This window comes from Cyanistes caeruleus, chromosome 6 (genome assembly GCF_971803275.1).
Source record: "Cyanistes caeruleus chromosome 6, bCyaCae1.hap1.1, whole genome shotgun sequence".
NCBI lineage: Eukaryota > Metazoa > Chordata > Aves > Passeriformes > Paridae > Cyanistes > Cyanistes caeruleus.
The window spans coordinates 8,247,818-8,257,086 of record NC_141706.1 but is presented as its reverse complement, the minus strand read 5'-3'; the positions used below and the strand labels follow the sequence as shown (position 1 = coordinate 8,257,086).

Below are 9,269 nucleotides of genomic sequence, written 5' to 3'. Positions count from 1 at the left end.
GGCGCTGCGCGCGGCCACGCCCCCGCCGAGGAGCGACGGCGCCGACGGCCAATCGAAGAGCGCCCGCCGCGGGCTCTCCGCCAATGGGCGTGCCGCGAGGGCGGGGCCCGCGGAGGCGCCGCGCGTCTCCACGCCAACGGTCCGGCATCCCCGCGGGGCGCTGCGGGCGAGGCCATGAGGGGCGCGGGGGGGGAGCCGCGCCCCCGGCCCTGTTCCCGGCCCTGCGCGGCGGGAGAGCGAGGTGGCGACGAGGCGGAACCGAACGGGGTTTCCGTCCCAAGGGAACGGAGGGGTCGGCGCGGCTGGTGACGCGGGCTTCGGCGGGGCCGCCTCCCGGTCACTCCCCCCCGCGACGAGGATGGTACTTCCCGCCCGGCAGCGGCTGCAGCGGCCGGGCCGGTCCGCAGGGGGGCGCCATCCGCAGTCTCGGAGCCCGCTGGACCCTCAGGGATCCCTCGGGATCGGGGGTGGGACCCCCGGGATCATCCCGGGAAGATGAGATCCCTGGGATCATCCCCCCGCTGGGAGCGGGGATGCCATGGGGGCTGGATCGCCAGGATCCCCCTGCTGGACGCCGGGATCGCCAGGATCCCCTGGCTGGATGCAGAGACCCCGAGGGCCGCGGCTCTGCTCAGCCGGGCTGGGACGGGCCACAACTCACTGCGCTGTTCTTCTGCGGGCTGGCTCTTCCCTCTGCAGCGCACGGGTGAAAAACAACGGGACTTTTCCCTTCCCCTCCCATCCCACAGGCTGAGGGAGAAATCCCGTGTTACTGAAGGAAGAAATACACTCGCGGCTGGGAAAACTAGAGGGCACCAGTGCCCTGGGCTGGGATTCGCAGAAACCAAATTCTAGTTTCCAGGGCGGAGCGATGCTTGTTCGGTTTATTTAATCAGAAACATTCCCGGAGTTGCCAGGAAAATGTTCCGGGACAGCATATCCTGCGGATTCCGATGTAATGACACAGTTAACACCGTGAAGCCTGAGAGGGGGATTCCTCTAAGGGGGCGCAGCCGGAGCTTTCCAGGGATCCCAAATGGCATCCCCAAAAAGTGGCACCTCCTGGCATCAAGCCTGCGTTTGTGGGAGATGGAGGTGGGCTTGGGGATCCAGCAGGATTTGAGGACTTCACAAGGAATGGGGACAGAGAAAGAGGGAGCGGTGGGAAAGAAGGGGATAGTAAAATGGGATATAGAAGGGGCCAAGGAAAAAAAAAGGGGCAATGAAGGGGACAAAGAAAGGGCAAGAAGTGAGGGAAGAAGGAAAAGGGAAGGAAAGAAGAGGGTAAGGAAAGAAGCGGGAAAAGAAGGGACAAAACAGGGGGAGAGGGGTAAAAAGGGACAACACAGCTGGAAAAAAAACACAAACACCCCAAAAACAAACAAACAAACAAAAAAGCAGGAAAGAATTGGGTAGAGGATGAAGGGAGGATACGGGGCAAAGGAAAGGGCCAGGGAAACAAGGGGGTAAAAGAGAAAGGAAAAGAAAAAGGGAAAGAAAACGGTGAAGCCAAAAGGGGGCAAGGAACAGGTAAAGATGAAGAGAAGGAAAGAGGCCAGGAAAGGGGTAAAGAGAGGGATAATGCAGGCAAGAAGGAAAGCGGGCCCGGGGCTCTCCCCGCCGCGGAGGAGGAGTCTCCCCTGCCCTTACAGGGGCGTCCGGAGGGGCGGCCTCTTCCCGCTCCGTCCTAAATCTCTGAGAAACGAAACCACGGCTGCGCCCGCCCCCCGGTGCCTCCACCTCCCGAGCCACCAGCACGCGTTCCCCAGGTGCCGCCGCCGGGGTCCCCGAGAGGCAGGGATGCAGCAGCAGCTGCCGCCGTACGAGGTGCTGCCGGCGGAGGTGAACATGGAGGAGCTGCCCCGGAGCACGACGGTGCTGATGGAGGAGCCGCCGCGGCCGCCCCGGGACCACCTGGTGTGGTCCCTCTTCACCACCCTGTACGGCAATTTCTGCTGCCTCGGCCTCCTGGCGTTCGTCTTCTCCGTCAAGGTGGGCAGCCCGGGGGAGGCACCGGGGGTGGGGGCGGCCCCGGGGACCCCACTGAGTCCCTCACCTCAGGGACATCCTTAGAGCCCACCGAGCCCCCAGCCCGGGATGCCCCATGGACCCCACAGAGTCCCCGTGGACCCCGCTGAGCTCCCGGCCCCAGGGTGACCCATGGACCCCGCAGAGCCTCACTTCAGGGGTGTCCCATAGACCCCAAAAGCCCCGGACCAGAGGGTGCCCCATGGACCCCACAGAGTCCCCTCTTCATGGAGCACTGACCCCACAGAGTCCTGGCTGGAAGCTCTGGGGACCGCCGGGGTTTGGGGTGAGGAGGGCAGTGGGCATCTCAGGGTATCCCCGGTGTTTTGGGGGGATTCGGCCCAGTCTGGCACCTCTCCCACCCTCCCACAGCCCCGAGCCCTCCGGGGTGCCCCGCTCCAGCGCCCCTGACTCTGCCTCTGCCTGCTCCCAGTCCAGGGACCGCAAAGTGCTGGGTGACTACAGCGGGGCGCTGAGCTACGGCTCCACAGCCAAGTGCCTGAACATCACGGCCCTGGTGATCAACATCATCATCGTCATCATCGTCGTCACCGTCGTCGCCCTGATGGTCGCCAAAACCATGAACACCCCACCCCAGTATGGGTAAAACCCTTTCTCTGGCCACACTTAGCCCCTCCTTGCCCCGCGGGCTGTGCTTCCCTCTCCGGAGCCTGCCGGGAGTGCCCTCCGGTCACCAAAACTGCAAATTGACAATCCACGTGCCCCCACCGCGACACTGCTGGTGTCCTGTCCCTCTTCTCTCCCCACTCGGAGCTTTTGTGGGGCCCTTGCTGATGGCTGCCCTCGCTGGGGGTGTCTGGAGCTGGACACCGCTCCCCAGAGAGGAGCTGAGCATCCCCAGCCCCGCTGTCGCCTGCTTGCTGCTCTGCTCTGGGTCTGGAGCCCCAGCTGCCTAAAAATAATTCTGAGGAGAAGCACCTGGTTCAGAGAAACCCTGGTCCCTGAAATAAAGGTTTTTTCCATTTTTGCCCCGTCTTGGTTTCGTATCATGGGGAAGTGGTTTGGGGTTTCCTCCACAGCAGCTCAGCCGGATGAAAACATCAGCCGGTGGGATGTGCCTGGGGGAGGGGGAAACTGTCCCTCATCCCAGAGACAATGCTCAGGGGACACACCAAGCACCATGATAAGGATCATGCCAAGGGTGTGGCTGGAACCTGATCCTTGCCGGGGTGGCACGGGAGCAGCTCCATCATCACCGGCCCTCAGGAAGGGCTGGCAGCAAGCAGAGCTGAGGGCAAGCTGGCTTTGGTGAGGTAGGATGTGCAAAGGGCTTGAGCAGGATGAGCTGCACTGGGATTGTGTGGGTCAACAGGGCTGGAGAGGCTCCCAGAGGGAAGGGGCTGGTGTCTGCTGCAGCTCCATGCCTAATTGTCCCACAGGGGCTGGATTCCACGGCTCCCTCCTGCAGCCAGGTGATTTGGGATCCTGCTGTGGCTCACAGCCCCCACCCCACTTGTCTGGAGCCTGGCTTTCCCGGGGACAGCTCCCCATCTGCCTGCAACGGGAAGCAGGGAATGAATTCCGTGTCTTGCTCCGCTGGCATGTGAAGCTTTTGCTTTCACTATTAAACTCATCCCAGCCCACCAGTTTCCTCACATTCATGTTCCAGCTTGTCTCCTCATCCCACAGGGGAGGGAAGTATGGCTGGAGGAAGCCACACCGTGCACCAGCCGTCCCTGTCACTCGGCTGGAAGGGCCGGCAGGGCAGTGATCCTCGCGCCTCTGGACTGCCACACGTGCCACTCCCGGCCCAGCTCCGGCAGAGTCCGGAGTGACCCTGGCAGGGACATGGAAAATCCTGGCTGCAGCCCTTCTGGCAGAGCCTCAGCTATGCTGCTGGCCTGGTTTCCCCCTTCCCCTTCACACTCCTTGCCCTCAGCAGGCCCCGGTGCTCGGTGCTGGGGCCCTTCAAGGATGGGAACAAAACTCTGGTTTTCCCTCTCCCCATGAACATTGGGCTCCTGCCAAGACACCACTCTCGTAAGATGTTAGAAATCCCACTCACAAACAGCGGATATTTGTTGCAGGATCCCTGGCACTGAGCCTCTGGTGAATCATTTTTTGCTCTGCTTTTTTCCTGGAAAACACGGGCTCCCCGCTGCAAATGGGATCTGCTGCCTGCCCAGCCCTAGGCTTGGCCTGCCCAAACCCCAGCACATCCAATGGGAACTCAGGACAACAAAGGCCATCTCTCCAAGATTCCCTCTTCCTCCTTCTCCCTGTTTTTATCAACGGTTTCCAGCACAAATCCAAAGGGCAGCTTCACACAAGCCAACACGGAAAAAATTCACCCTTTCCCAGCCCAAACCAGTCACCAGCAAAGCCTCCCTCTCTCCCTCACACCTGTGACCACTCCAGGCTGCTGTGGACAGCTCCCCCCAGCCCATCTGTCACCAAAATTCGGGAAGAGAATAAAAACCCTCCAGCACAATGTTTGTAGTGACAGAGAACGAGGCATTACCTTGTTCTGGCCAGGACGTGCCATGGAAAATATTCTATCCACCTGCAGTCCCTGACCTGATGTTTCCCATATCTATACAGACAAAAAACCCAAATAAATTCTCATTCACCGGTCTTAAATTACACAATTCTTAGTATCTGATATCCTATCAGTCCTTGATCCCTTCATATTCAATGCTAATTTGGTCCTCATTTTTCAGTTCTCTCACCAACCGGGATCAATTTCCCGGCCCAATTGCCCTTAACCAAGCCAGGGAGGTGATGCTGGTTAATTCGCTATTGGTCACTTATCTCCTCTGTATCTTCTGACTTCTCCCAGTCTGTGGATGTTCAGATCATCGGACCTCTCCCGGCGGACAGAGTCTTTCAAGGAGAAACTTGAATTCCCCTCCCCCTGGGCAAAGGCGAACAAACCCCTGATTAAAGTTAACATTTTAAAAAAATTAAATTTGTATCATTTCCAACATCCCAAACACCCCCTCAAGTCCTCTCGGAGCCTGCCGAGTCCCCATAAGCCCCCCACGGGTCCCCAGAGCTGCCCTGCATCCCCAGACTGGGTGGGGTGGGGGTCCCGGGGGGCCGTGCCCCTCCTCCCTCTGCGGGGCGGTGCGGGGCTGCTCCCCCGCCTTGAGAGCGCTCCCTTCCCGTTCCAGGCGTTCATTCCCGGTCATGGAGCCCAGGCAGGCGGACGTGTCCATCCCACTGCAGTCCTCTGGGTGGGGAGCGGCCGCCCCCGGCCCCCGGTCCGACCCGCAGCCCCGGGACTACGTGCTGTGGTCGGTGTTCAATGTGCTGCTGTGGTGCTTGCTGGGCGGGCTGGGCTGCCTCGGCTTCCCAGCGCTCGTCTTCTCCATCAAGGTGAGGGGGGGGACCGGGGACCCCCGCCAGACACCCCAGATCTAGTCCTGATCGGCCCCGGGACCCCCACCCAGACTGAACCCCAGCCGGCCCCTGCCAGGACCCCCCGGCTGAGCCCGGCACGGGACCCCCGACATGTCCCGACTCCCTCCCCAACTCCGGACCTCCCATCCAGCCCCAGCCGGGACCCCCCGACCCAGCCCGACTCGGACCTTCCCCTCACCCCGGGATCCCCCGTGCCCCCATCCCCCGCCCTCCCTGACACCACCCCGTTCTCCCCCGCTCCTCTCCCCGCTGCCTCCCCCACCTCCAAACCCCTCTCCCATCCCCGGATGCCCAGATCCGGTCTCCCATCCTGGACCCCCCGTCTGGTCTCCCATCCCCGACGCCACCCCACCCTGGGACCCCCAATGCTGTGTGTCCCCCGCCCCGAGCCTGCACCCCCCGAGTGCCGGGGCTGCGGGGCGCTGCCCGGTGGCCTCACCCCGTGCCCTGGGTGACACGTTCCTGGGGTCCCAGCACAACCTCGCTGCGAACCTCTCCTCCCCCCGGCTGCCCCCCAGGCAGTGTCCCACACACACTGAGCCCCCCGTTTGCCCCCCAGGCCCGTGACTGCAAGTTCCTGGGGGACCTGGAGGGTGCCCGGCGTCACAGCGACCGCGCCAGGGTGGCGAACATCGTCTGCTCCGTGGTGGTCGTCGTCGTCTTGGTGATCTTCATCACTGCCTTCATCATCATGGCTTCCACACTCAGGGCCACCTGACCACCGCCCGGCCCCACCCGCGGGGTGCTTCCCCCCCTCCTCCTGCCTCCAAAACGTGCCCGTGCGGGGCGGGGGGGCGGAGGGAGTGACCCCCGGTCCCCTCGCTGCCCACACCGCGGGTGTCCCCGCACAGCCGCGGGAGGGGACGTGGCGGCCAGGCTGGGGGCAGCCCCCCACCCCGCTTTGCTCGGCTCACGCGTTTCCCGCCTCTCGTGACACACCTGTCAGCGTTGTCACCAATAAAGTTCGTCCCGCCAAACCCCCTCGCCGTCACCTCAGTCACCGCTGGATGCCGCAGAGCCCTCGGGCATCTTTGTGGCGTCCTCCTCCTCCTCCTCCTCCTGCTCCTCCTCCTCCTCCTCCTGCTCCTCCTGCTCCTCCTGCTCCTCTCCCTGCCGCGGAGCAGAGCGCTTCCAGCCCAAATCCCTGGGAAGTTTCTTCCGCACGTCTTGGGCATGGCAGAAAAAGGAAATCGAAGCCCCTCCGTGTGTTTTGGGCTGCCCACGCCCCCCACCCTGCAGCCCCGTCTCCCCGCCGCTGCCGGAGAGCCCCGTGGATGTGGCTCTTCCACCTTTCCCTATTCCCATTCCATCCATCCGGCAGCCCCAAAGTGCTGCCGAGGGAAGGGTCTGCCCTGCCCAGCACACCTGGAGGGCGGGGTTGGAGGTACCTGTGCCAGCCAGCGCCGTGGTGGTCCTGGGCTCCGCCTCGGAGTGACCCTCCTGCGGTGTCAGAGTCGCGCTTGGAGCCACCCGTGCCCCTCATCCCGCCAGGACGGCTGGCTATTAAAAGCCATCCCAGCCTCTCTCCCAGCCCAGCCTGTGGGACAACCACATTCCTCAGGGCTGTAATTTCCCAGGTTTATATTTAACGGAGCAGGGATATAAAAGGGGTGCCGGCCGCGCTCCTCCGAGGCTGCCGGAGCCGCGGGTGTCCCTCTCCGTGCCCATGGACACCTCGTACCCGCGGGAGGAGCGGCCGCCCTCCAAGCGGGGGCCGCCCCCCGCCGGCCCCGCGCCCCGCGACCACCTCATCTGGGCCATCTTCAACACCCTCTACATGAACTTCTGCTGCCTGGGCTTCGTGGCGCTCGCCTTCGCCGTCAAGGTACGGGACCGGCGGCACCGGAGCGCTCGGGGGCTCCGGGAATCCCTCCCCGCGCGGATGCCAAGGGAGGGGTGCCCAAGGAGGCACCGAGCACTTGGGATAACTCCCGGGCCGGCTGCGGCAGGCAGATCCCAACAATCTCCATAGGCAGGTGCCACCTGCCGCTGGTGAATCCTCCCTGCTTTTCCTGCCACGGATTCCGGAGGTTGTGGAACAGCCTTGGATCACCACAGCCCCCTGCCCTCCACCTGAGGAGCAGCTGCCTGGTCCTAAAAAGTTCTGTGGGGGCTGTGACACCTCCACCCCTCAGCAGGAGCAGCTCCAGCTCTGGAAAGATGGGGACAAGCAGGGTCCAGAGTCAGAGAGGCTCCGGAGGAAGCAGGAGGGAAAAATCCCAGCTCCAGCTGGACTAGACTGGGATAGAAAGATAGGGACAGGCTGGAGCCAGTGAGGCTCTGGATGAAGCAGGAAGGGAAACACAAGTGGGAAAGGATGTGGGGCTGGAAGGGAGCAGGAGCAGCCTGGGGTGGATGGATGGATGGATGGATGGATGGATGGATGGATGGATGGATGGATGGATGAATTGTGGGTTGCAAGGGGCACAAAGCCCTGGAGCAGGATAGGCCTGCAGGAAGGGGGTACAAGAGGGGGCAGAGGGAAGAGTCTCTCCTCCGCTGTTGCAGGCTCGGGACCGGAAAGTGTCCGGGGACGTGGAAGCTGCTCGGCACTTCAGCTCCAAGGCACGGTGCTACAACGCCCTGGCCACGGCGGGCAGCGTGGTGCTGCCACTCCTGCTCGGTGCCCTCATTGTCACCGGTGTCATCCACCTCTCCAAGCTGGCCCAGGAGTCCGTCGGCTTCTTCACCTACCAGTTCAGCGGGAGCGACGATGAGGACCAGTGACCCGGGGTGAAGGGCTGGGGGAACCTCCTCTGCATCGCTGGTGGCCCCCCAAAAAGGCCACCACCCCTCTCTGCCACACTGCTCCCCAACCCCACCGTGAGGGCACGGTTGTTTTTGTTTATCCTGTGGGTTTTTTTACCTCCCGTTATCCCGTGTGAAGCCCCAGATCCCGTGGTCGCTATTTAAATCATTAAACGCTTCACACAGCGCGAGTTTCTGTGTGTGGAAAGGGGCAGGGGGTGCCAAATGGAAAACATAAACAGGGATTTATGGCTCCAATCGGGCTCCTGGCAGACAGGAGACACCGTCATTCCCACAGCCTTCAGGGCCACCTCTGGCCACCGGGACCCCCAGGACCGAGGAGGGGAGGAAGCAGAGATGCTCCTGGGCCTCGTGGGGGCAGGATGAAGCAAATGGGGTGTCCCCTCTGCACCCCAAAGGGGAGCTGAGACCCCCAAACTCATTACAGCAACACAGACATCCCCAGCCAGTCCCAGCCAGGACAGGCTGGGATGCACCCCCAGCGCTCCCTGCTCTCCCTGCCTGGGCTGGAGACAGCTCATTTTGGGACTAAAGGACCCCTTTTTTGAGGATAAACCCCTTTTTCTGCCAGCTAGCCCTGGCTCAGACTGCAGCTGTGTCGCAGCCCCATCCAAATCCCGGTGCAGTGCACAGGGCTGGGGACAGCACGGTCCCTCTGTCGTGACAAGAGCCTCTAATTAGGGGCTGGCGGCTCTGATGAGGCCGGAGCAGAACCCAAGTAATTACACGGCAGCGGGAGAGTCCCTGCTCCAGCCCTAAGCATTCCCAGATGCTTCGGGGCACGGAATAGCCGCGGGGCTTTTTATAAATCGGGCCGAGATTCCTGGGGTTGGTTTGGCCAGGACAGACCCCTCGGGGCAGGGAACGCCTTCGGCTCTCCCTGCTCCCACCCAGGGCTGCTCTGCACGGCCCCCAGGACCGGGAGGCTGTGGAGGGGAGGATGCTGTGCAGCCCAGAGTGAGGGGCTGAGGGTACCAAACCCACTCTGTGCAGGCACAGGAATTCCTTGGGATTTTCTGGGACATCAAAAGCGCCCTGAAGCAAACCCACAGCAGCTCTCTGCTCGTCCCGAGGCTGCTCAGGCATGG

At 62.6% G+C, this 9,269-nt stretch overlaps 3 protein-coding genes across 3 annotated transcripts; all 3 read left to right on the top strand.

Annotated features, from left to right (window-relative positions):
- Positions 1-300: 300 nt before the first annotated feature.
- On the top strand, positions 301-3,016 carry LOC111930579 (uncharacterized). The gene is made up of 2 exons (XM_023928666.2): positions 301-1,992; positions 2,462-3,016. The coding sequence occupies exons 1-2, from the start codon at positions 1,537-1,539 to the stop codon at positions 2,633-2,635; spliced, it is 630 nt and encodes a 209-aa protein (XP_023784434.1). The 5' UTR covers positions 301-1,536; the 3' UTR covers positions 2,636-3,016.
- Positions 3,017-5,178: 2,162 nt separating this feature from the next.
- Positions 5,179-6,389, top strand: LOC147652409 (interferon-induced transmembrane protein 5-like). Its single transcript, XM_086892744.1, has 2 exons — positions 5,179-5,367; positions 5,972-6,389. Exons 1-2 carry the CDS (start codon positions 5,179-5,181, stop codon positions 6,128-6,130), a joined length of 348 nt encoding a protein of 115 aa, XP_086748870.1. The 3' UTR covers positions 6,131-6,389.
- Positions 6,390-6,849: 460 nt separating this feature from the next.
- Positions 6,850-8,346, top strand: LOC111930583 (interferon-induced transmembrane protein 5). Its single transcript, XM_023928671.2, has 2 exons — positions 6,850-7,237; positions 7,921-8,346. Exons 1-2 carry the CDS (start codon positions 7,079-7,081, stop codon positions 8,137-8,139), a joined length of 378 nt encoding a protein of 125 aa, XP_023784439.2. The 5' UTR covers positions 6,850-7,078; the 3' UTR covers positions 8,140-8,346.
- Positions 8,347-9,269: the final 923 nt, after the last annotated feature.

What these genes read in the sequence shown, in the direction of transcription:
- LOC111930579 (XM_023928666.2), top strand. Translation starts at nt 1,537, where the DNA reads ATGAAGAGAAGGAAAGAGGCCAGGAAAGGGGTAAAGAGAGGGATAATG. An exon ending in CGTTCGTCTTCTCCGTCAAG is followed by an intron (nt 1,993 to 2,461) that starts GTGGGCAGCCCG and finishes GCCTGCTCCCAG; the next exon opens with TCCAGGGACCGCAAAGTGCT.
- LOC147652409 (XM_086892744.1), top strand. Translation starts at nt 5,179, where the DNA reads ATGGAGCCCAGGCAGGCGGACGTGTCCATCCCACTGCAGTCCTCTGGG. An exon ending in CGCTCGTCTTCTCCATCAAG is followed by an intron (nt 5,368 to 5,971) that starts GTGAGGGGGGGG and finishes TTTGCCCCCCAG; the next exon opens with GCCCGTGACTGCAAGTTCCT.
- LOC111930583 (XM_023928671.2), top strand. Translation starts at nt 7,079, where the DNA reads ATGGACACCTCGTACCCGCGGGAGGAGCGGCCGCCCTCCAAGCGGGGG. An exon ending in CGCTCGCCTTCGCCGTCAAG is followed by an intron (nt 7,238 to 7,920) that starts GTACGGGACCGG and finishes CCGCTGTTGCAG; the next exon opens with GCTCGGGACCGGAAAGTGTC.